The sequence below is a fragment of the Lutra lutra genome, chromosome 15, assembly GCF_902655055.1.
Source record: "Lutra lutra chromosome 15, mLutLut1.2, whole genome shotgun sequence".
Taxonomy (NCBI): domain Eukaryota; kingdom Metazoa; phylum Chordata; class Mammalia; order Carnivora; family Mustelidae; genus Lutra; species Lutra lutra.
This window is the reverse complement of record NC_062292.1, coordinates 14,831,214-14,857,862: the sequence shown is the minus strand read 5'-3', so window position 1 is coordinate 14,857,862 and position 26,649 is coordinate 14,831,214. Positions and strand designations below refer to the sequence as shown.

General features: G+C 48.1%; 1 protein-coding gene across 1 annotated transcript in view; it reads right to left on the bottom strand.

The window, feature by feature from the left end:
• Nucleotides 1-26,649, bottom strand: part of SMYD2 (SET and MYND domain containing 2) — a 48,321-nt gene that overhangs the window by 7,265 nt on the left and 14,407 nt on the right. The window contains exons 2-7 of the mRNA XM_047705315.1: nt 22,500-22,563; nt 13,423-13,533; nt 10,888-10,948; nt 10,031-10,155; nt 4,484-4,551; nt 1,785-1,887 (exon numbers count right to left, since the gene is read on the bottom strand). Coding sequence (XP_047561271.1) covers nt 1,785-1,887; nt 4,484-4,551; nt 10,031-10,155; nt 10,888-10,948; nt 13,423-13,533; nt 22,500-22,563 — 532 coding nt within the window. The remainder of the gene's footprint in view (nt 1-1,784; nt 1,888-4,483; nt 4,552-10,030; nt 10,156-10,887; nt 10,949-13,422; nt 13,534-22,499; nt 22,564-26,649) is intronic.

The window sequence follows — 26,649 nt, the reverse complement described above, 5'->3', positions numbered from 1 at the left end:
GCCTTACCCCGCTGGGCCAGGGAACTTGGAGAAGTCTTGCTTTTGAGCTCATCAGGTCCTCCCGTCCTTGCTGTTTTCTAACGGGGTCTATAACTGGGACTTGGAGCATATGGAGGAGCCCGGCATTTAACTGCCCATTATCTACTCACTGGGACGGCACTCGCTGCTCATCCCACACCATCAGGCAAATGTCTGACCGAACAGATGGATGTCACAAAGCCATCGGCGTGCCAGTAACCTCAGGCCGGCAGGCGGGGGGACCTGCACCGGGCTGAGTGCTTGCAGGCACCGCCAAGCCAGGCTCTTCCCAACCCAAAGGGCAGTCAGGGAGACCTCGTGGCTCATCTGACACCCGCTTTAAAGGGCAAGTCGCCCCAAAGCACTGATCCCCAAAGTGAGGTCACCGCATTTTCGATCGCTGGAGGGCAAAGGCACAGGAGCTAGCTCTGCAGGCCTCCCTCGCGCCCTAAGAGCTGCCGCGTTCCCTTGACAGGACGGACTGAGACATCGCGCAACAAACACAAGGGCCCAGAAGATGGCGACAGAGGCCGCTCTGTGTCGCTGTGCAGGCCCAGGCAGAGCCCGGCCAGGTGACAGACTGTGGAGTCTCCACACGCAGCCCCAGGGGAGCACTGGAGCCTGGTGACTTACATTCTGAACCACTGAGGCTGTGCCTCCTACGGAGGCATCGGCGTAGTCGCAAGATGCCCCAAATTAAAACAGGGTACCCTTGTCATGATGAATTAAGCAAAGGGCAGAAAGTCTCATCTGTGCCCTGGACTTCCCACCCCAGTTTGGCTGTGGGTTGGTCAACAGCTTCTGGAGAAGCCAAGGCCTTTATCGCTTAGCATACCAATCACTGTGTCTAAAATTTAAAATATCCAAAGACCTTAAAAAAGCACTGAAGAAGATTAATCTGAAATGGACTCTGAAGTGTGCGGTTACGTTCCTAACCAATCCATGTGTCCTTGCTAAGGACTCTCTTACTTACTTAAGAGCACACAGCATTCCTCTCGCAATTCGCCAAGCAGCCGCTCGGAGCCAGCACATGGGAAAGGACAGGGAATCACTGAGCAGGGGAGAGAACACCTGGTTTTCTCCACGTCCCTAAGTTTAGGACAGTGCCTCCTGGCCACAGACGGCCTCCCCTTGCCCCGTTGGTGTGTTCGGCCACCACCTGAACTGCGTTCCTAAACAACGATCTCTCGGGAGCTCAGATATAGAGAGACAGCATGTGCGAGGGTCGTGTGGGCATCTGGAGTCCAACGCGTTAGCTACCACTGGGTTGCTTTTCTCTCTTTCATATAACAGTGGGATTGACCTTCTTTTGGCAGGGCGGGGTGGGGGGCGGCGGGGCGGGGGTAGGGGGACAGGCCAAAATTCACTAAGAAAAAGCAAAAGCTCAAACTCAATTGTTCGGCAGGAGAAATACAGAGACGCTCAAGAGCTTCCAAAATCTCGCTGAGCTCATTTGGGCAGTGTCCTTTCTCTGCGAATCTCTATCAATCTTTGTAAGGGATTGAGCTCAAATTTATTCTTTCCTGTTTTTTCTTGGCCATAGACGGAAATGGGGAGCACTGAATGGAAGGCAAAAGCGCAGGGCTCGAAGTCATGGGCCATGAACCTGATCACTGACTTGCAGGGCCTGAGACCAGAAACCGGTCAGCTGCTGGGATCACTCCCAGCCCGTCTTACCCAGTGCGGCCACACAGAATCTTCCAGATCGCCCTGTAAAACCGCGGCTGGAAACCCACGGCCACAGCCGCTGCTGGCCTCACACTCACCTCCTCTCCCGGGCTGATCTCCTGTACAGCTCTTACTTCTGCCAGGGTCCCCTTGTAGGTCACAATGACATTGGGGCAACAGCTGTGATTCATAAGTGCAACACTGTCAATCAGAAAAGAAAACCCAGTTTTCTCCAGAAGGCAGACTGATCAGGCGATCCTGGGCTATGTACTTACTAGGCTGCAAGACTGGGATCTTGGTAGGACGTTTAAAAAAACAATCTAACAGTTGGCCATCATAGTCTGAGAGATCATCCTGCCTGTGTCTGTATCATATCTAATGCCTCTAGCAACACGGAAAAGTGAAATTCACAATTCAAAATGGTGACATTGGGCCAAACAACAACAACAAAACCCACAGATACACACAACAATAAAAATCGTGGCGAGAATGAATCCCACCAACGCTCCTTCCCACGAGATGAAGGACTCAAAGCCCAGCGGCCGCGGCAGACGGCTCCTCCGCTGGACACCGCGCGGGACAGACGGGGTGCCGGCTCCAAGCAGCTTTTTCTGTTTGTGGTTCATTTCTGGCATCTTTTCTTCAGCTGTTGGGAAACTGCCACCAAGGGAGAGGCCAGCTTCCTCGGGCAGGGCTTGGGGTACCCGGAGAGGCCCTGAGGAGCCCAGCTGCCTCTCTCTCCACACCTTGATTTCCTCATCTGGAAAATTGGGACATTACTGCTCCTGCTGCTCACTGTCTGCTTTTCAGGGACGGAGAGGACAGAGAGACTCGCCTATGCGAGGGGCTTTGAGCTTTCTGATTATATCAAGGTCAAAGTTCTGAGAACAGAAATTTCTAAACTACAGGGAAACAGTGCTTGATCTCTGAAAATGCTGCCTTTGAAATCACAATGTCGATATGATTTCTGCCCAAAGGGATTTTTCCCCCAATTAAAACTGCCTGGAAACTGGGGCTCATATGGGCACTCACATCCATATGGAACATGGCTCTGGAGGCCAGTGTCACTCGCCTGAGCCCTCAGCTACCAGAACCCTGGTCCTGTCTGCCCCAGCCCAAAAGAGCAGAGAGCACTGGGGCCCGATGAGGACAGGCTGCCCTTGCTCTGCCGAACACAACAGGGAGCGGTAGTCTCCCAGCTCCCAGGTGCTAAGGCCACAGTGAGTGAGCTATGCGGCTGGGCATGAGCCTGGGAGAACACGGAGCAAGTCCCCTGTCTTGTCCTTTGGAAGGGTCGCCTCTGCCATGCAGCACAGCCCACGTGGCTTATCGACAGGTCATTAGGCCCCAGGGAACCTGATAAACAAATGCACTGAAAGTTGTCACTCAGGGAAAAGCCGCTTTCTAGAATCTTTCATTGAAGAACTACTAATTCATTTCAAGACAGACCCCTGGGTATCTTTTCAATAACGGTGGGAGAAATTCACCAGGGCAAAGAACCCAGAATAGTTCACGCCCTTGGTATCATCATTCTCCCAGGATCACTGGGCCCGGTAAAACACCAGACACCACCACTGACCCTTGCTCTCCATCTGGAAAACACTGAGAGCAGCTCCGTTCTTTCAGGTCTGAAGCTGTCAGGAAGAGCCTTCTCAAGAGGGTCTCATGGGCTTTCCCGGGTTCTCCTTCCTTTTCTCAAGGCCTCCTCCCCAAGACACTTCTTTCCTATCAGAATGCGAACGGCCGAGGCCACCATTCTGGCCACAGGGACAATATCACGTGAAGAAACTCCCGGCTGCGGTGGCTGGGAAAGCCTGTGGCAGGTGCTGCTGAGACACAGGCCTGTACACGTGCTTCTCTATTTTTCAGACCCGTGTGACGCCCAGATCCAGGGGGCCATACGCACACGCACACACACACACGCACACGCACGCACACGCACACTCGTGCCCCAGGAGCTCACGCATCATCCACAGCAAACACATGGGTGTCCCCTTTTCTCTGCTTTAGCCCAAAGCTAGAGGCTCGGGGTGTGTGTTAAGAGCCTCGCTGATCTACACTGTGGATTCAGACGGGGGGTGCAGGGAGGGCTCCTTCGCTCCACCTCTGCAGGGAGGACTGGATTTCAGGGAACTGAAGCATCTGAAAACACCCGTTCCAGCAGACACCACAGCAAAGCCATTTTTGGCAAACCCATGACAGTCAGAGCTATAAACATCTCCATTTGTCAGCGGGCCAGCCTTTCTTGAATTACTTGAGTTTTCCTGAAGTAAAGAAAAATCCTGTCGTTCTTTGAAATCCTCCTAGTTTGCTACTTGAGCAGAGTGTCCCACCCCAGCTGTGCTGTTTTTATACTCGTATTTTTCGAGAAGAACAAACAGCTGTAGAAGCAGCTCATATCGTCTCTGCATTAGCCTACGGCCAATTCTTAGTTGGCAATTAGTGTTTTGCTTTGAGTATAAGAAACCCAAAGATTTCCAGGACCAAAGACATGCAAAAAGCAAATTTCTCAGCAGGGCACGGACCGTCCCTTCTATGCGCACTATAAAATATTCTTTAATAATAGCTCCGTACCTCGCAGGACTTAACAAGCAACTGTTCTCTTAACTACTACCTTTGGATCCTTAAATGGATGGGAAATATTTTGAAATCTGGCAGAATTAAAAAGGTGTCTTAATTCACTTGGAGTTTCATGCCTGCCACATGCAGTTAGGTAGGTTATTTAAAAATCAAAAAATATATATAATTAGTGTTAGGTAAGTAGAGAGGAAGAGAAGTGAAGTCAAACTCAGCCTACTCAGGAAATATTGCTGATCCCAAATGAGAAAGCTCTTCATCTTCAATTGTGAAGCCATTACAGTTAACCTGCAGTGAGAGAAGGGAGAAAGAAAAAACAGGTGAGAGGAAGCTTCTCTTCGGATGGAAATCATTCTTTAATTCTGACCTTTCACAAATTAACTAGGACGACATTCCAGTTGAGTGATGTAAAAACCTGTCTTTTGGCCAACGTACCCTTGGCTCAAACAAAACTGACGCAGCCATCTCATGTGTAACAAACAAAGGCAGAATTGTTAGGAAGGAAGAACATTTAGTGCGGCCGACCTACCCCCCCCCCCGCCCCCCACACAGTGGCCCGAGGCCACCACAGCCGCTAAGGCTCCAAGGACTGAAGTTTGGAGTTAGGATACCTGGAGTCCGTCCCAGTGATGCCACAGATCGGCTGTGTGATCACGAAGCCATCATAGGGTCCCTCTGTCCCTGATTTTCTCCGGGTAAAAAAGCCATGACCCATGAGCATGTGACGTACAGGGGGAAGATAGTCAGGAATACTGTGTCGACTGCGTAAGGTGACCGGACAAGTGGACTTAGAGCACGGACCATTTCCCTATGTACACCAGTGCTGACTCACTATGTGGCATACCTGAAGCTAATGTAACCCTGTCTGTCAACTGTACCCCAATAAATGATACATGAAGAAAAAGAAGTCACTTAATCCACAACTTGCCCCACGCGGTGAGGTGATAAATGGGAAAACGCTTCCACAGCTCACCTAGCTGTTGCCCATCCCCCTGAGAGGCACAGGGCCGAGGGCCGGAGGCTAAGGAACAGACACCCGCCTTTCACATTTCGGCCCAAATCAACCACTGGCAACTGTCTCAGCCTTAAAAAGGAGAAGAGTTAACTCTCGCACTTGTGCAAGTCTAACGCAGAGCAAGCAGGCTGCCATGAGGACTGTATGCCCCGATTATATGTTCCATATATTCATTCTTTCCACTGACGTTCACTGAGAGCCACTACAGGGTGGGCACTGGGCACAGAAGGATGAACAGGCCTAACTCTGTGCCCTTGACGCACACCTGCTCTAACTGGGAGACAACTCAGTGGGTATTTTTCCTTTACATCTAAGACTTCAGAACTGGAAAGGGAACCAGTCTTTGTACTTTTCAAATGACGAATCTGAAGTCAGAGAGGAGCAGTGACTGGTGCAGAGCCAGTGGCAAAGGCTGAGACACCCCCCCCCCCCCAACTCCTGCCAAGCTGCTGTGAAGGCTGCCTGGGAGGCGCCCCCGCTGAACGCCCTTCCGTACTGGAGACAGTGCACCGGGACATTTCAGGCCCACAGATGGGCTTTTTAAAACAGAGTCCCCTGTGCACGTCCTCTGGGCCAGGCCCTATGCTGGGTGCTACATGTTTACCCTCTCATAAATCTGCAAAACTGCTCTGATGACCCATTTTACGGATGTGGAAACTGAGGCTCAGGGAGAGGTCAATGATTGAGAACTTGCTCAAGGCCATAGAAATAGTGAGTGGCAGACAAGGAGTCAGAGTTCGGACCAGATATTCAGACACGAAGTTCTCAGAAACGCAAAAGAGTTTTACTCTATACCATTTTCCTCTGAAATTGTTCTGATCTAGGAATAGTAATAAGGCAATTTTCCATAAAACTAAAAAGGCCAATGTCAAAGCCTTAGAAATCTAGATGCACAGAGAAATAAAGGCTGTGAGGGGTTTCATTTGAGGCTTTTGCAATTCAACATATTTACAACCAGTAGTTAGAACTTTCGACATAAAAAGAGATTACTGCAGGCTGGAACAACGGACAGCCTTGGAAGTCTGGAGGTGTTGGGCATTTCTACATAGACTTCATGTCGTATTTTTTGTGCCATCTTCCAGTACCCCAACCTGCTCTGTCATCAGGACATTAACCAACCACCAGGAGCCAATGAGCCACAACCGACATTGGGTAAGAGCGAATGAGGATTCTCATTCATTCAACGAAATATACTGGAGCATGAGCTCTGTGCCCTGCACCAGTCGAGTCCGTCGTGATCTACAGGCAACCTCGGAGCAGCACTACCGTGTCTCAGCAGTGTCTGCAGAAGGAGAATGAATGAGAATCTAGCGACAATTTTCAAAACCGATCGAGGGACAGACAGCTCCTCACTAACTCTGAGGGGTAGGAGACTCACTCCGTTGCCTCTTAATCTCATCGTCTGCTCAACCGGACCAGTATGTGACTCCAGATTCCTTCAGGCTTCAGTGTTCTACAAGCCCTGGTCGCTCGATTCCCTCCACCGTCCTCCTCTCCCTGAGGAAGAGCGAGTGTGTTTCTTCAGGAGCAAAGGCTCCTGTAAGCACAGTGTCCTCACGGTTCCTTCCTGGGAGGTGGGGATGGGGGACAAGCCAAACCGCAGAGCAGTTTCTCTGCCAGTTTTCCCTCCCTTCTGAAATATCCCCAGAGAGGAACAGTGAACTTGCATGTTGTTAAGAAGGACGCATGGGCCGCCGTCCTTTTTTTCAAGTCAACTCAGGCGTTAAGTGCCTTGCTAAATCTATTCTCATAATTAGCATTTAGACCAGAAGTAGGCTGCACACCAAAAATACACTTCCCAACCCTGCATATGTTCCCAGTGATTAGAATGCACCTCGACGCTGTCGGAGGAGTGCAGTCACCTTCTGCTGCCAGCTGCTGCTGGGCCACAAGGTAACGCTCGACGCCCTCCCACGAAGCAGAGAGAGGAGAGGGCTCAGAGGCTGGAGAAGAGGACACGCAGCTTGGGGCTGGAGGCTGGGCCAGAGGGTGGCCTGGGGCTGGAACAGCACTTTTCAGCTTTGCTCTGGAGTTTTCTCCCGGGATACTAAAAGTGCCTGTTCAAATTCATATGTGAAAAAATACATGTGTGTGTCTATACACACACATACACATGTAAGTGCATACACACACAATGTGAGAATGGATACTATGATTTGATAAATATGAAGTCTGTAAAGGAATTAGTTATTTCAGTTACCGTGTGTGTGTGTGTGTGTGTGTGTGTGTGTCTCTCTCTCTGTCTCTTTATCTCCTGGATTTTGAGTCAGTCCAAATGTCAAAGATTCTGAGTCCTTTTCACCACAAATATGCTTTTGCTTGTGAGACCAAGTGCCTTGATTTCTGGTTATGAAGATCGGGTCCCAGAATTCCGACACCAAAACTGAGAAGTCCTACCAGCATCCATTGCTGTGCTGGAGGAAAAGTGATCTCTTTTCACAGTTAGAAGGGAAAATACACTATATTTATTTCATCTCTCCTGGGTTCTCATATAACCATGCCCTCTCTAGTCCAGAAAAGAGTCCAGTAACTCTCTCTCACTTTTTTTTTTTTTTTTAATGGCAGATTAGTCAATTCCTCAACTGCCCACTGTCACTCAAATCCACTGTCCTAGGACCCTTAGGAAAGTGTTTTATAAATCCAGGGTAAAGTGAAAATTAGGAAAATCTACTGCAACACTCCTAACTAGAATCCTTTTTTCTTTTACCAAGAATGGCATTTTTTTTTTTTCCTGAGGACGACAGTCACAAAACAGATATAATATTACATCCATCAAGGAATTCATCCAACTGGTAGCAGTCATGCTCACGGCAGTTCAAGTGGGTCAGAAAAGAGATGAAGACTCACTTCATTCATTAAACGTGGAATTTCTGAAGTGGAATAATTATGGATGCTTTTTAATCTTTTTCTTCTTCTTTTTTTTTTTTTTTTTTTAAGATTTTATTTATGTACCTGACAGACAGAGATTACAAGTAGGCAGAGAGGCAGTCAGAGAGAGGAGGAAGCAGGCTCCCCGCCGAGCAGAGAGCCCAACGCGGGGCTCGATCCTGGAACCCTGGGATCATGACCTGAGCTGAAGGCAGAGGCTTTAACCCACTGAGCCACCCAGGCGCCCCTCTTTTTCTTCTTTTTAGTGTTCTTTTTTCTTTTAAGATTTTACTTATTTATTTGCAGGAGAGGGAGAGAGAGAGCGGGTGTGCACAAGTGGCAGGGGAAGGGGCCGGGGGAGGGACAAGCAGACTCCTCGCTGAGCAGGGAGCCTGAGGTGGGGTCCCAGGACCCTGGGATCATGACCTGAGCAGAAGGCAGAGGCTTAACCCACTGAGCCCCTTTTGAGTGTTTTCTTAAGTTACACACACTCATTGTAGAAAATTCAGAAAATTACCCAACTAAAAAAAGCAAAAATACAAACAAAACAAGCAAATCTACAACTCAGGAGATAATCACCTGTGACCTTCGACCAAATCTTTTTTTTAACATATGTGTGTGTGTTCTCATATTACACACATTTTTATCCTGCTTTTACACTACAGCTCTATCCACGTTTTACACTCTTTACATATCCACTGAAACAAAATATACAGGCTATATAACCTTCGGTCACAAGGCTATGCTAAGTACTGCTGGCCAAAAAACATTTGTTGTTTTCCTTCTTTCCTCCCAGTTTTAAAAAGAACCCCACCACAGACAATCTGTGTGTGAATTACTGTCCACATTCTCTGATGATTCTTTGGGACAGATTCCTGGAAATGGAATTACTGGGTCAAAAGGTACACAGGCGACACTGATTCTGTTCTAAGATCAAGATGCGTAAGCATCCACCCAAGGTCTTTTGTGGAGCTCAAGACGGAAGTTTCTGGCAGGGGAACAGAGCGTGTGCACCCACGCAACAGCCTTGCCATATTGCTCTCTCCGGGAAGGTCACCTTCAACTACATGTTTGGCTTGTAGGGGAGATGCTGGCTACCTAAGGAAGAGCAATCTGATCCAGGAGGTCATGCCGGAAGTGCCACCCCTGCCATAAGAGGAACGTCTATGCGGTCAGACAGCGCAGCCGCAGCGATCGCTGCACTTCCTCCATCTGTTTCAACAGTGCCTCCATCTTCGCCTTTCCACACAGCTAGTTTCCAGTGCCTCAGTGGCTTCTAAGTTGCTCTTGTCTAGAAGTCTCTCTGATTTTTTACTTAGATCTGATTTTCGTAAACCTAGACTTCTCTAAAGACGTCTTAAAAACCGTCAGCAGAGACTTGCTGTACCTAGACCCACTCGGGCTCCTGTCTTGGTGACTGTCCTTCCCTAGGGCCATTGGAGAAGGCCTCCCTCCTGGGGGCATCTGGATTTGCCTGTGCTTTAGGGACACAGTGTTTGTAGGAGTAAAAGACACTAGGGTCAGAACAGAAGATTTAAGAGAAGAAAAGCAAAATTTAATGTGGGAACCTCAAATGGTCTTTCAAGGAGCTTCTAGTATGCCACAATATTGGGGTGCTGGCACCCCTCTGGTTTCATAAACTCTTTCTGTGCCAAAGGGAGAGGTCAGGTAAATTTCCTATGTACCACACATCAAGGAGGGCCAGCTCAAGGTCTGCTCAAGGTCACCCAGCAGGGCTATGGAAAACAGGGTCCAACAGGTCAACAGCCTTGTCATCATAGAAGCCATCAGTCTATTTCCAATCATCTTTATCAAGTATGTGCTGGGGACAGGGACGTGGACAGGGAAAGGCTAGAGATGGTCACCGGAGACTGGTGTTCTTACCTGTGCAAAAAGGACCACCAGGCTGTCACTGTCGGGGAACTCAAGGTGCTTGGAGTAAAAGTGATGAAGTGCGGCAATGTCACTCTGAATCAAGTCCCTCTTTTCGTTGTCTAATTTCTCCAGATCTGGGGATAAGCAAACCATTATTCACTGGGTAGAAAACTCTGGCTTTCTAGCTATATCCCTGTCCTACTGTAAATGGCATGGAGAAAAAAACAAAAACAAAACAAAACAAAACAAAAAACCAAGAAAACCCCATGGAGCCCCCAGAAAATACTCTTCCCCATTACTTGGTGTTAACTGATAAATTCTAGGCAAAGACAAGCGTGCCATTTCTTTTCTTCTCTTCCTCTGTCAACTGGAAGTCACTCAGAACAGGAAATCTTAATTGGCCATGAGGAATGTCAGGGACAAGTGGCCAGCACGGATAAGCAGGTGTGGTCCAGTCCAGCCCCTCCCCCCACCATTAGCCCCAGAATCTGTGTCATGGTCAAGACACTAGACAGCCCTGATTTAATAATGCCTTTCAGTAAGGACATCAGCTGTTTACAGGACTGCAATTCAGCAAAGATACAAAAATATTCAGCATGCCAGGAGAGCCGGCAGGAGATAGCTCGAGATGCAGCAACTCATCTGCGAGTTCCTACTTCCCCTTAATTATTTCCTAGTCATCATGTCAACTCAGGGGGGGGGGGAAGAGTTACAGTCATTTTTTTCAAAACAGGCAGACGAGTCAAAATAAAAACTAGTTGTTAAAATCCCCAGCACCACAAGCTTCCCGTGCCTTTCTCCAGCCCTGCCTTGTCCACAGACACGTGTCCCTCCAACGACTCCTCAGCCGGTCACAGAAAACTCACGTGATTCAAACTCCTTCACAGCTAACAACTTCTCGGAAGGTGTTCGCTCTGGGTGGATCTTCTGGTGATTGGGAAGAAACCACACAGATGGAGATGTTAACCACCAGAGCAAAAAGTGGTGCTTTCACTGTTACATCGACATCAGGGAAGAGCAACGATTCTCAATGAAGAAAACCCTCCCAGGAGTCCTGCTGTTGGGTGCTGCGAGTATCTGCCCGGTGCCCAAATCGGAAGGACTTTCTCAGAAAACTTTCTTAAGCGTCTGCCACATTCCTGACAGCTGGTAGCGCGCTGTGCGCACAGTAGGCTTAAAGATGCCCACTACGGGAAAGGAGAGTGGCGAGACATCAACTTTTTTAGGGCCCCGACTTAAAAGGACTCTGAGTCTACAGGGGAACCATCCTATTTATTATTTCTCCTTCTAAAAAGGAACAAAAATCAAACCCCCCATCCATTTTACACTTTCTTTAAGCATAGGCTAAAATGATCTCAAATTCTGTGTTTCAAAAGGAACACTTTTGGTGGTATCTGTGAGCCCAGATTCACTTTAAACGTGTTGCCGGCTTTGTTCTAGACACCCCAAGAGGAGCTAACAATAGTAAACCTGCTAGGCTTTGAGAACATGAATAAACTTGGTGTTGACAAGAGTTCAAAAGCAGAGCTCAAGAGCTGGCCTGAGGCCGTGTCTTTGTAATCTGGCTATTCCATCTGGGGGTACAGGTGCTCTCACAGGGCGCTCTCTCCTCCCTGGTTAACATGTTAAGCTTACCCTTGGTGGTTGGGTAGCCTGTCTCCCCTAACCCTTTGCAAGCTACTAGAATACAAATGGTCTGGTTTCTCTACTAATCATCAAGTCCTACTGAGATGAAAAGATGACTAGGTAACTTTTCATTTAACAGACTATCAGCAGCAATAAGTAATTATAATACAAGCTGAATGGAACCGGCATAAACTCATCAGAGCCTTCAGACCACCCTCCCGGTGCCAAAACATTGCCACTGTTCTTTTTGGAGCAGAAATCTTCCATTCACAGGATACATTCCTGTAAGATTAGTTAAGTCCTCTTGCCTGGGAAAGCTTTTCATTCAGGGAAAATACACGGGCTTCTTTGGAATTCTTAACCACAGTACTATAAATGCCACCAAAGAGTGTGAGGCGGGGGCAGGGGAGGACCACCCCGTCCTCCCCAAAATGCTCACAGATCTTACTGTGACACCGTGCCCAGTCACACTGCCTCCTCCCACCCTGTCCCCCGACCAAGAACTTGGCTCATGCTTCAGGATCATTGTCAATTAAGGACTCAAAAATTAACACCCTCCTAGGAAAACAGTTTGGATGTTTTTGGTCTCACCCTATAGGCAGCCCGTGACTCCTCTGCTCACCCCAGAGCAGACGATGTGGCACTCCAGCAAGCACCTGACCCACACCGCACATAATGGAATAATGACCTCAGAGTTCGGAAATGTTCTACCTCTGTTTATGTGGCCCAGGATCCTAACTTGGGCCGGGGACAGATACGTGCCAGTCAGTACAATCCCCTTTGGCTCAGACAAAAAAAAAATAGAAAGTTTTAAAGGAAGGTGGGCTACAAAGAAGGTGTAAAGGGCAGGTATAAAGAAGTGGATGAAATTTCAGCTTCAAGACAAGTACAGGGGCCCTGCCCCCAACTCAGGAGCAGTAAGCCCCTCCCTGACACGGGCAGGGTCTCCGCAGATCTAGGCCTTCTAAGTGCCGCGCAACCTATTACGCTGTGTCACAAGGATACGTCCTGTGGTGTTTCTCCCCCGTCTTTTAGTTTGGTCCTGAGAGATCTGGCACTTCATGAGCCCCGTCAGTAAGGACCGACTGAAAAAGGCGGAGGATTCCAGTCCTGGCCTCATCTTTGGAGGACACTGTCCAGGACCATCATCAGTTCCCCTGGGGGCATTTCTCACTTTACTTCTTCTTTCTTTACGCCCTTCCTCTCTCACTGTGCCTCGATTTCTCATCTTTTCCTCTCCTTCCCCTTTTCTTCTCCTTTACATCTGTCATGGTGGCTGTTCCAGCCCCGTCCCCTGCCTGCCTAGATGACAGCAAGTAGGAGACGGAGACAGCGGGGAATAGGACGCTGCTGGGAGGAGGGACAGGGAGCACTCTAGGTGTCGAAAAGAAAGGGGAAAACTGCAAAGCTTCTCAGGCCAGTCCGGTTCCCTAGGAAGCTCTAGTTATTTTCACTCAGGTCTTCACATTGGAAAAGGCCGTATTTTTCTAGGTAAACCTGTCTCATTAAAAAAAAAAAAAAAGTTCAGAATTTAACAGCTGTGGCTGTGTTCCCAACCTGGGGTAAGTGACATCCTCATTGCACGGGGCCAACAACAAACAGTTTCTGCCTGCAGTGTTATTCCCACGCCCGCCCGTGGGGACGTGAGGGGAAATGAGAATCTGAGAATGTTTAACCAGAGATGATCACTACGGGCCACTCCTCTTTCTGACCTTTAAGGAAAAAAGAAAAAAGAAAGAAAGAAAGTGCACTTGAACATCATCCCATTTCCTCACCTGTTTGGCCAGAATCCTTGCGGTTAGCCTTACAGTCTCTGAGGGATTCCAGTTTTCCCCAAAAACAACCATGGGAGAACATTCCAGCTTGTGCATGGGCCAATCTTCTTTCTGGGAAAGTTAGAAAAAAGAAAATGATTAAACACTCACACACAGGAATAAAGTTCAAGAAGAGAGCATGCAGTAAGTCCTTCTAGTGAAGGTCAAGTGAAATATGTTTCCTTTTGGAAAACACAATGAAGCTCACAAAAGCGAGAGACAAAAACATCCTTTAAGATAGAGATGGTTGTATGGCCTTGACTCAGGCCTGGCCAAGGTCGTTGGGATGAGAAAATCTACTTTGTGTTTTTTCATCAACATCTCATCTTCCTGTAGCCCCTCATTCGCCCGAACGGCGCATGCCACCTTCCGTTATCTGTGATTTGGGGTATTTGCCATTGATCTGGCCCTGCGCCCTCACAGTCCTGTTCTGCTTCTGTTCTCACATCGGGGCAAAGCCCTGAGAGCTGTACTCAGCCACTTGTCTCCTTTCATAGGTGACAAAAATGGAACACAAATGAAGGCTTTGGCAAGAGCCGTTGAAGAGCCTGGCAGAGGCAACCAGTGGCCACATTTAGGAATACAGACTCCCTGAAGAGTCCCCTGACAAAGGAACACCGTAGTCCTTTCGGTCCTGTCTTGAGGCTCTCATGCCCCAGGTTGGGACACCAAGAGTAGGTGCTCACTATGGGCAGGGGAGGGACGCTGTGCATGGGGACTGGTGAGGCTGAGGGAGAAGGACACCGTGGTGCCGTGGTAGCCGTGGAGAGGAGTGAGGGCTGGGGAGGAGCTGGCGATGCCATCACTGGTGACAGGGGCGGGGGGATGACAGAGAATGGACGGGACATCATGGAGGGATGCGCTGATTGACAAGAAGCAGCGGTGCTGGCGAGACGGGAGTCAGGGGCAGCTGGGGAGGAGGTGGAAAGCAGAGCTGGGACCTGGGAGGAAGGGGTGGAGGGAGGATGACTGGTGAGGTGGGAAATCTCACAGCACTTGCGACGGGAGTCTGCAGACACAGCGCCTCCCGACGGAAGCGGGCACATCCGGGCCTCCCGCGGCCTCCCCCACCTCAGAAAACAGCGAGTCTGTTCTTTCAGATGCTCAGGCTGGAGCCTGGGGTCATCCTCGTTGCCTGCCCCATGCTCCCCAGCCACCTCCGGCACACCCGTTCTCCCTGCCTTCAGAACAATCTAGAACCTGATCACCCCTCACTGCCCCACCCTCCTGCCCGCTGCAGCTCCCACACCCTCCCCCACCCCAGTACCGCCCATGCCTCCCGCCCACATGCCCACTACTGCGCCTGCCCCGGCGAACCAGGATCGGAAAGCAGCAGCGTAGTCAATCCTGCCACACGGAACTCAGATCTTGCCAGTTCTCGGCTCAGAACCTTCTAACGGCTTCTCATCTCAGAGCAAAAGGCAGAGTCTTAAAGATGACCGATAAGCCACTCGTGCTGGGGACCCCCCCCCCCCACTCCTCTGACCCCATCGCCTCCTGCCACGCTCTCACCTCAGCCCCCCGCTGCTCCTTACACGGACCGTGCCCACTCCTGTCCTAAAACCTCTTGAAGGGCGCCTGGGTGGCTCAGTGGGTTAAGCCGCTGCCTTCGGCTCGGGTCATGATCTCAGGGTCCTGGGATCGAGTCCCGCATCGGGCTCTCTGCTCCGCAGGGAGCCTGCTTCCTCCTCTCTCTCTGCCTGCCTCTCTGCCTACTTGTGATCTCTGTCAAATAAATAAATAAAATCTTTAAAAAAAATAAAATAAAATAAAATAAATAAAACCTCTTGTACTTGCTGTATTCCTGGCTGGTGCCCTCTTCCTCTAGATGTCCATGTTGCTCCCTGCCTACCTCTTCTCAGGATTCCTGCCACGAATACCCACAAGCATGTGCCCACCCCTGCACGTTCTCTTGCTCTATACATCTCTGGTACTTCTCACCACCTGATATGCTACGTATTTATTAGTTTGTGGTATCTGTCTCCCCCGGTTAAAATAAAGGAACTCAGTCTGGTGTGGGCTTTTTCCCACATTTATAACCCAGAAGCTAGAACAGGGCCTCACATTTACGAGGTCCTCGATAAAGTTGCTGAAAGAATGAAGATGTCTCCTTGCCCCCTGCCCCCCACCCCGCCCCAAGAAGGAAGGACACCACTACAGTGGTGCAGGCCACTGGCTCAAGTTCAGTGCCGAGATGTTCCACACAGTTAAATAACGCCGTGCCGAGTATAACCAAGTGCACGGAGAGAAAGAAATGACAAGATATGCATGAGGGAGAAGGGCATCTGTTTTTAGCCAAAGCCTGAAATGAGAGCACGGTGATGAGGCAAAGAGGCAAAGACCGAGAAAGCTTTAGACCTTGGGGCATCTGAGGGGAATGGGGACAGCCAGTAGGAGACAGATAATTAGCAACCACGAGCACGTGTCCACTGTGAAACCAGGAATTCTAAGAGAAGGCTTTGCAGGGCCTTGGAGAGGCCTGTTTCCTGAAGAGCAGGTCTTGTCCTCCGTGTTCAACAATAATGACTCCTGGGAGAAGGGAGTTTAACCCCAACCTTTCTTACCATGATTTATGTATTATTTAGTAATAGAATCAATTCATTAAGAGCACATAAAATCGAGGCTAATATAAGTAACACACGATGCTGACAATTTATAGATGGGAATGTCCTCAAAGGGAAGGGAGCCTCTGGGAGGAGAGCAGAGTGCTGTCAAGGAAGTGGACCCTGGGTCTGGGGCTCAGGAAACCTGCATTCTTAGCCCCGTGCTCCTCAGCTCTGTGACAGCAGGCGGACCTCTTAATCTCTCCGCAGCTGTACCCTTGGCTGTCAATAACGTAATCTCTGAGTCACTTAGCAGTTCCAAATTCCAAGGCTATGATTTGACACCTTCCAAGAGTGATAATCAGATCCGAAGCCTGAAGAGGACTGAGACATGTAGGACCTTCACGTGGGGACAATGAGGCATCGGTGCAAACACAGAGGGTCCTCATCAGGATCCAATTAGCTCATCCTGGAGAAGCACCTAGAACAGCGCCTGGCACATGGCACACTCTCAAAACATGTGGGAACCTGTTCATTCACTGGTTCGTTCGTTCGTTCATTCATGCATTCATTCGTGCATGCAACGAGCTCTGCAACTGACCCTAGAGGCAGGGAGGGGAGATGAAGTCCTGAACTTGAAGGAGTTTGTGACCGTGACAGGAGACACGTACGTGACACGGATCCACACACAGCCCGTGAAAGCAGACAGCACAATAAATTCAAAGTGTGGAATCACGGAAGTTTCATCAAGGGAAATTTCCCCAAATAAGTTTTCACCTTCTGCTGGAAGGTGGTGAGAGATGTGAACTAAGGGAGGAATGACAGGTACCTCCACGGCACTGTTTTAATTCTTTGAAACAACAACAACAACAACAAAAAGCTGGGAGGGAGGCTGGCATCTGGCGGGAGCACCAGTTCGGTCCTGAGCGTCATCTGACATGCCGTCCTCTGTCACAGGGATGGTTCCCACACCGGAGAGAACCTGACAGCGGCAATTTGCCCAGGTTCTGACTAGAAAAACTGTAAATAATCAGACTGGACAAAACTTGGAAAAAAAATTGGCTATCCTGAGGAATCGGAATAGGCAGTATCAACGAACAGTTCATTTTGTTTTGTTGTTTTTCAGTATCAGTGGTTTCTTCGTACACAGAGTGGTTTTGTAACTGCTTATCTAAGCTTTTTAAAACATTTTTGTGAGTCTTTCTAAAACTTTGAGTATCTTTCTTCAAAAGTCAAGCTATTTCTTCTGCCCTGATTGCAATCTTTTTACAATTTTATGTGAATTCAGATTTTATTTTTCCATTAAAGTAATATACAAATAGACAGGAAGGACTGAGAAAGATAGCAAAGAGCTAGTAGAGATTTTCTCTGGAAGGACAAAATCATGGATCCTTTCTGTTGTCTTTTCAGACTGTACTTTCCAGATTTTTCTAAAATGAACAAAGATTATTTGTCCAATGAAGTTAAATAATTAAATCAATGTAAAAGGAAAATACAGAAATTTTGGTACCCTATTTAAACCTCAAGGTCATTTTCAGCCAATGTAATAACTGTTCTGCATGACTACTGTGTGTGCATGGACAAAAATGCTTCAAGACACATAAAGAGCTGGAAAATTGTCTCAGGATGCACCAGCATTTTCAACCTTGGAAGAAACAACTGACCATTATTTCGTCCAGTTTTCTGCTGAGTGAATGATAATGCTGTCTTCCTGGACAAGGAGACTGTTTTTTTGTTTGTTTGTTTGTTTTAAAGATTTTATTTATTTATCTGACAGAGATCACAAGCAGACAGAGAGGCAGGCAGAGAGAGAGAGGGAAGCAGGCCCCCTGCTGAGCAGAGAGCCCAATGTGGGACTCGATCCCAGGACCCTGAGATCATGACCTGAGCCGAAGGCAGCGGCTTAACCCACTGAGCCACCCAGGCGCCCCAGAGACTGAGTTTTTATTGTGAAGTCCCCTTTCCTAACTTTCGCACCTGGTATTTCTCTTGGCTTTAATGGAGCTTTCGAAACAGATGTAGTCTACTTGGCTAAATGCATGTGACTTCCTGAAACGCGGAACAGTAAGAAAACGTCATGGGATTTCTGCTGCCACTACCATTATCATCAAGGGGAGGAGTACAAAGGAGTCAGGTGCACACCGACCACCCCACACGAAGGTGACTGAGGCTGCTGGGCCCCCATCACAAGGACAGGGGCTTTATGTTTCACTTCAAGAGCCAGGGGACGGGCTCATTCATTCATCCACACGTTTTCCTACCGGTGATGTGGAACATTTAGAGAAAAGGGTGATCAAGTTCAAGAGGCTTCCAAAGTCTGGGTTAAGGGACCAAAGTGAATTTAACCAGGACTGAACCTGTGACTCTGGCCCAATTCCCTAATTCACCCATAACAACAAGAGGGTCGGGTGAGTATTTCTTATGCATCTTCTACGCTTCAGCTACTTTCTCTTCAACGAGGAAATTCACAAATTTTCTCACGTTCTTAGTCACATGCTCCTCACATGTGCTTTTTTATCCCCATCAGGGCAAGCCCCTTCTTACTTTCAAAAACACTCTCGTAACCCCATCACCTCTGTTTACGCATCACGAACAGTTTCTTTTCTATTTGTTAATGTTAAGAAATAACACCCTAGAAAGTTCTCCTCTACAATGGTTCCTCTATAAAATAACTTTGTAAAACCATTCTCTTGAACATGTCATGGTGCAATTTAATGAAGAAGTCTAAGTGAGGCAATAATATACTTAGCTTTCCAGGCATATTTATAAAAATAAATATAGTTCATTAAAACACACAGGTTACAAAATAAGCCTAACTAAAAAGGAACTTCTATTTCTTTTATGTTTCCTCCCATTATCCTTTCATGCATCATCAATTAAAATCTTTCCTCTGGCAGGATCACAATGAGTCAAGTGAATGAAGAGAAAAGTAAATGGGACAAGATATCACCAAATTGTATAAAATAAAGTGAAATTCTAAAGCACTGCGGTCAGGGAAGAGGGCTTGGGGAGAGTGCACGTAGTGGCTAGGGTCTCCTGAGATGCTGTACTCCCTGGGAAGACGACACCCTTGGGAAGTGTGTTGCCTTAGCACTCTTGGGGTAGATTTTTGGCAAGGATGACATGAGAAGGGGCTCTCCCCTTTCACGTCCACTGAAGGTCACTTCTCTTTGACATGTCCCTATAGTGCCCCCTCTCTCAGAGGGCCCTCAAGACCCCCAAAAGCACCATGTTGGAAAGCGGAGACAGCCTCCCACCAGCAGTCTGTACAGCCTAGTCCCCAGTCCTGCCCCTGTGACCTTGGGCAGGTCACCCAACCACTTGTGGCCACTGTTTTCTTATCTACTGACATGCTGGACCTGGTAACCTTCACTCTGACACCCCCCTTCCCACCTCTGCTGTTTGGTGTCCAGGTCTGCACTCCAGGTGGGCGTGTTCTACGTGGTGGAGAGGAGCAGCCAAGGGCCCTGGTCTCTCAGGTGAAGAACTGCTCAGTTACCTGCCTCTTCCCATCTCTGCCCTTGCTTTATACAGCACAGCTCCCCCTTTGATCCCACCCAAGCACCCCCTTAGGAGGAAAACTGAATACATTTTTATCAGGAGCTAATGCCCCAGATTCCTCCCCTAATGATTATATGTATGAAGTTCCTGAACTGTCATTTCTTTCTAGGCACTTGCTTTTGTTAAACCCTTAGGACCATTCTAGGTCTTACAATCCACTGCCTTGCTCTGACTTAGTTCTTCAGCACAAAAGCATGACAAACCTTAATGGCCATTAACCTCTTCCTTCAACAAAAGGGGACAGATGAAACAAAAATAAAACTTCCAGATGAAAACCAGTCTGTCACCTCTGGCAACAAGTGGCATCAGGAACCGGGTATCACTTGTCATTTAGGGAGGGACTTTGGCCACTAGATACTTCCCAGAAGCACAGCAAACTTGAACGCAGAAGTACTCTCCAGGGCTGAGGGGGAAACCCACCACTTTACCCGAACACTGGGTAAAGAGCAGGGAAGACTCTCCATCACGAGGTTGATCACAGCAAGCTGTCTTGGCCTGGACCTTGAACTTGACTTAGCATCACAGAGCAGGACCCTCGGCTCCAGGCTTCCCGGCTACCCAAGCAAGCTCCTTATGATCTGACCACCTGGACAGTCTATTCACAGGAGAACATACAGACCACCAAACTGCTTGCTGTCGAGTGAAATGCAGCACCCTGGAGCACAGAGGCCGGTGTATTTGGTTCATGTGAACCCCCGTAGGGAGAGCACCCCTCGCTGTGTGCTCACAGATGAGCTCTCAAAGTCTGCAGCTTTGGGAAACTCGGTCCTGAAGGGAAGGGGAGCCCCATCGGCCACCTTGAAAAGCAATGGTTCATCAAAATAGTGCCATCTAGGGAGGCATAATGGGAGAAGAGTTAGCAACACGCTCAGAAGACCCCGAGGTAATGGGCGTCTCACGCAATCCAATTCTTTGTATTAACGCAGTGTTTACAGCTCATCAGAGAACGTAAGACTCATTTTGTAGTAAGCATGACTCACACAACATACACTGTTAGTGTTCTCAGGGTTTTAGAATCCATCCATTCTCTTGGGGTAAAAGAAACAAAAAACAAAACCAAAACAAACCAAGTCTGTCAAATCTAAAGTATGCTATATACTTTATTCTTTGCACAGATGAGCTGGGGTCCAGCCTAAACCACCGTCACAGTATTTCCCGTATGTCCTCACACCTGTCCATGGCATCACGGTTTATAGAGAACTTTCATAGCTCTCATATCACTAGGTCGCTACCGTTTGTCAGGACGGGCACTACTGCCGTCATTCATGTGTGAAGGCACTGAGCGCAGAGATGTCCTGTGGCTCGTCGAGTTCATAGAGATAGCAGTTTGCAGAGTTAGGATCCTCTCCTTCTACTATTCTGTGCTATACAGTCCGAACTCTATGCAATTTTCCTATCTTGCTTCCCTAACAAACCAGAATGTAATGAGTTAATTTTTCTAGAAGAATTTAACTTAAATCTAGAAAGAGCTAACTTATCATTCCTGGAATCAGAACATGGAATTCCCAGGGCTCTCTGATCTCCCCAGCACCAAAGCGATCTAACCACAACTGGTATGAGCAAAGTATGATCTCTCCTCCTTGAAAGAAGTCACACTCCCTGAAAACTCAATGATAAACCATTTATATTCCCACTGTCACACAGGCTGACCACCTCTGGAAGCCTGCCAGGGGAGACACAGGGGAGTGGGCTGCACAGGGCCCGCAGACCCAAGGCTGAGGTCTCCAGGCCAATGGCTCAACCTGTGCTTCATTCCAGTAAAGTGCCATTGTGACTGGAGCTCTATGGTCAGACGGGACATCAGAGCTTAGCAACCTCTCCCACTGATAAATAATAATGCTCTTTGGGGATTTTCAGGAGCCAACTGCATAGGAAGAAGAGAAGGAAAACAATGATATAGTGGGTAATGAGAAGTAGATCGGGTTGGGGGGCAAGTGTGGGAGGTAAATGACACCAAGTCTGGCAAGAACAATGACCCAAAAAAAGAGGTAAAGACTAACGAGAAAATCCTCCCTGTCACTTAGAGCCAATATTTAATAGCATCAGCATTTCCCAGAGTCTATGAAAAGGTTTCCATTAAAAAAAAAAAATAGACTAAGGAGGGTACACAGATGTCCAAGACCATATTCTCCCTAAATTCAAATTGTTAGAATGTGGAATGCATTTTCTGCAGAATACCTATGAACATTCAGTAGAACTAGAATCTAGCAGACAAGAATGGAAAACAGCACTCTGTCCCTCAAAGAGCTACCAAGAGTTTCTCCAAATTCCTCCCTAAGCTTCCCACTGTCACGTTATTACAGGATTCTCTGGAGACTTACCCCTCGGACCAGATGGCCCACAGTCTCTATGCAACCCACCTCCTGAGCCTGTCCCAGCCGGCTGCTTCCAAGGCACCAGCTCCAAGCACAGATTCAGCACGGCCACCCTCTGGCCGGGCAAGGCTGTGCCAGGCGCTCACCGAAGTCTGGCTGGACTCAGACTGGCTTTGAAAAGGCCAAGGGAGACGTGTGGCCTGCTTATGGGGATTTATAAAAATACAGACCTGTGACAGTAAAAATTAAAATATTTTAAAGGTACCATTTTAGCATTTTTTGTTTGTCACCTCCTCAGTGTTCCATCTGTTGTTGGCAGGTTTGGGGAGCAAACTGTCAACCTTGGTAATCCACGTGCCTGCACCCAACATGCCCTCCTTAGGTCCTTCCCCTTCGCCTGCACCTGCCTGTGGCCCCAGAGCATCGCTGTCTATCACTGGCTGCCTTCAGTCCTAGGCCAGCGCTCAAGGGCATCCAGCTGCATCCAAGGCCCGAAGTAAGCTTTCCCGCTCTGGCTGCAAAGGGTGCCGGGAATGGCGTGACAAGGAAAGGGAAGGACCTCGGGGTCCCGCTCTTCAGAGGAAGCAAGGCCCTCCCTACCAGTTGGCCCAGAACCTACCTGACACTCCACATTGCAGTAAAATGCCTGCTTGCATCTTCCGCATTTGGACAATCCTTCTTTCCTTGAAAACAGAAAGGGCACTGTAGTGGCGAGAGGCACAGAAACGTGAAGTTGCACATTTTATCATGCAATCATAAAAGCCATCTGGTCGGGAAGCAGAGCCAGGATTCACCTTACCTTACTCTCCCACTGATAAAGTGGCATTTTTCCCAAAGGAGAATTGTGACCAGATTCAGTCCTTGGGTAGGAGTAAGTTAGTCAAGCAGTACATGCACCAGCGTTTCCCCGCCCTGGCGGTGGGAAGGGCACCTTCCCAACTGACAGGCAGTGTGTCGACGACTCATGAGCCTGGCCTGGACACCAGAGCTTCTGCATTGCCTGCACTAGTACTCGGTAGTTTGGGGCAAGTCAAAGGGCCTTAGGTCCTGATTTTCTCACCTACTACAGAGGGACCGAGATAAACAAAACCATCTTAGATGTTTGACCTCATACAGACAGAGGCTTACAGGCCACCTGGACTGGTGAAACTGCAGTGTGAGTGACAACCTCTATTAATTAGAGATGCAAGTAAGGCAGAAGATGGAACAGTGTATGTCAGTAATTCCTATGCTGCCCAGAAAGCCAAGTTTAAAAACAACGCAACCCACCTGGGCGGCTCAGCCCATTGAGCATCTGACTCTTGGTTTCTGCTCTGGCCATGATGTCAGGGTGGTGAGATTAAGCCTCGTATCAGGCTCTGCGCTAAGCATGGAGTCTGCTTATGATTTTCTCTCTCCCTCTTCCCACTCAAAATGTGTGTGTGTGTGCGTGGGTGTGTGTGTAATGCAACCCAGCAAGCAGAGACATACTCATATAAAACATTACTGGATGTGATCGGTACCCATACCACCTCGTCGGTGTACTGCACTGAGTGACTCTTCTGCCTTTGTAATGAGGTCAACGGTCCCCTTCCTTGCCGTGTCACCTCCATACTTCCGCTAAAGGACAGAGACTCTGCTGTTTCCCAGTTGTCAGGTGCTAGTGTGTTTGTCAGGTTTGAGAAGTCAGAGCTTTTTCAAAAACTGTGAAGCCGCAGAATTAAACCTCACCAAAGAATCCTTAAACACATTTTTTTTAGGTGGGAAAGTAACCTTTGGTTCAAAGCACGCGTCTTGTGCCCCGACCCTGGAAGCCGGCCTTCAAATTGAGCAATGCCGACGCCTGGCCACGAGGGGCGCTGTCGAGGCTGCCAGGCTGGGCACTGCAGAGCGCCCCCGCCCCCACACTCCCCTGCAGCGCGCGGGGGGGGGGGGGGGGGGGGAAGTTCTAGAAAACACAGGGAATCACGCTGCAGAGTCCTCCTCTGCTCCTTGTCAGCGAGCGGCAGTCACCACACTACTCCCACGGAATCGAGACTGCTTCCCAAATGCTCCTGTTGGAGCGAAACAGACTGCCTTGCAGTTTTCATGACAGCACTTGGATTCCAAGAAGCAGACTGTGAGAATGTGTGGGAGAAAAACACATCTTGTGGCGGAGGCATAAATAAATATCCGGAGTTTGCACATCTCAGTAGTTTAAAAAGGAACTCACTGATTTGGCTGAGCATATTCTCTGGCCTAAAGTACCTCCCCCCACCCCCGCCCGGACCCAAGGTGCTCCTGAAGGCATCCTGACTCTGACTTTGCACTTCGCAGTAACAAAGAAACCAGAGACGGTCAGAAGGTCCCTGCTCTGCTGCATTTTACAAGGAGGAAAGAAGGACCAAAGAGGTTACAGAGAAACTACTGAGAAGTGACTTGGAAGCAAGTGCCAAGAGACAGAGAGCTAGAAGAATGCCAAGGGGATGGAAAGTCAAGAGGGGCCAAGCCAGGGAGGGAGATTTGAAAATTCCTTCCCAAAAGAGGTGCGTTTGGAAATGGATAATGGATGCCTAGATGCCACCCCATAAAGATGTCCATTGGAAGCAGCTGTTTGTTAACATTTGTTTTTGCAGGGGTAGAGGTCACAGAAGCTCTTTGAGAATTTGATGGAAGCTACTGATTCTCCCAACAACCCATCTTCTCCCCAACCCCCCAAAGCAACAGAAAATTTTGGGAGATCTCAAGGGCTCTGAGCCACCTGAAGCCCAAAGACACTGAACGGCCTCTGAAACTGGAGTTAAGACCCCCTGGTATAAAAGATGGGAAAACTATCTCAAAAACATCCTTATTAGCCCTAGATCATACCAAAAAGCAAGGATTCGGTGGCCGGTCCTGCAGAGGCAAGCAGTAAAGTGAGTACAAAACCAAGGCTTATTTTTAGCCTCACGGTAACATACCAAGGGAGAGAAATGGCAAAACTGGGCTCTCGAGAGCTCGGGAAGAACTCTAGTGGGATTTCATCAAAACCATAAATTGCCCAAAGGCCAGGATTCATTCACTCTAGCCTGCTACCAAGTCCACAAGCCCCAAACAGCAAGAGGCAGAAAGAAACAGCTAAGTTTTAAGGGTGAGCAATTTGTTGGGTAATTTCTAGAGTCTGTCCCAGGGGTTCTCAAACTGTGGTCTGGAGACTTCTGGGATCCCAGGGACCCTTTCTGGGAGTCAGTGGGGCCAAAACTACTTTCCAAGTCACACTACAGTCTTGACAATTGCACTGCAGGGGTGCAAGGTGCAAAGGAGCCTGGAGGGTAAAACATTGGGAGCCTTGGTATAAATCAAAGCAAATCAAGCTGTCCCCGTGTGTTCTTGACTTCCACAGGCTCTGAGTTAAGGGGGGGGAAAGGCCAGTTTTACTTAAGAAGATCCCCGATGAAACAGTAACAAGTTGTCGTTGTGTTCAGTCTTGATGCTTGGGTAGGACAGTATCTTCTGACATCCTGTGGTAAGTTAGATAAGCATCAAGGGTTTCTTCTGATCCCGAGGCACACCGGGTGGCTCAGGGAAAAGCACCTGTGTGAGCGCCCGAGTCCTACCGTGAACCAGCCCCACTTTCCCCGTGGAATCCCGTTACACAAACGGTGATTTTTCAGACTTGAGGATTTGGCAGATACATGATGGAAATGAATGTCACTTCAAGGAAAACAACTGAAAATAGGTTTGGTTAATGATAAAATGTCAGCTTTCAAGCAAATGTGAAAATTTTGACAGCCTCTCATGTGAGATTGCCAGAGATATTAACAATTGTGGGGGCTTTTTAAAAAAAAAATAGTTTATGGGGGCACCTGGGTGGCTCAGTAGGTTAAAGCCTCTGCCTTGGGCTCCGGTCATGATCCCAGGGTCCTGGGATCAAGTCCCACATCGGGCTCTCTGCTCAGCAGGGAGCCTGCTTCCTCCTCTCTCTCTGTCTGCCTCTCTGCCTACTTGTGATCTCTATCAAATAAATAAACAAAATCTTAAAAAAAAAAGATTTAAAAAATAGTCTATGAAGAATATCAACTTTTAGAATGTCTATATAATTCAGTGAACCAATGTTTTTCAAAGGAGAGGGACATGGTATTTTTAAAAATTATGCATGGCTAAAAAAAGTCATTCAAAGTGCAAGACAGACCAAGGGATTTCAACGTAAGAGAGCACGTAAAGTTCACTGACACAGCTTCATTGCACACTGAAGGGTCTACCCTTTAAGACAAATTCACTTACCAAGTTATAGTGTTGAATCAAAATATATTCACAATTTATTGAAAAGGCTGTTAAAATAGATCTCTCTCTCTGATTACGTATCTATTTGAGGCTAGATTCTCTCCACATATTTCAACCAAAACTACATAATACCACAGACTGAATTCAGAAGTGTATTTGAGAATCCAGCTGTCTTCCAGAAATCCAAACATCAAAGAGACTTGTAAAACTGGAACACCACCACTAGTCTCACTAATTCTCTTGTTCTGTAAAATAGTTCTTAAAAAAAAAAAAATTATGCTACTAGCAGTAATAGCTGGTGTCCTTTTAAACTGAATATAATTTTGTTTTAATTTCAAGTATGGTCAATATTAATAAACATACTCCATATGAACAAAAGCTCTTTGCAGTTCTCAGTGTTTAAAAGTATAGAGGGATCCTTAAGACCAAACAATATGAAAAGGTATCTATCTTAATAAGTCTGTCAGCTCTGAGAAAAAGGCCTTGGTCCTATTTTTCAAATGAAGATAATGAGGGTCCAAAGGAGAAGTATGTGATTCAACGTGGTC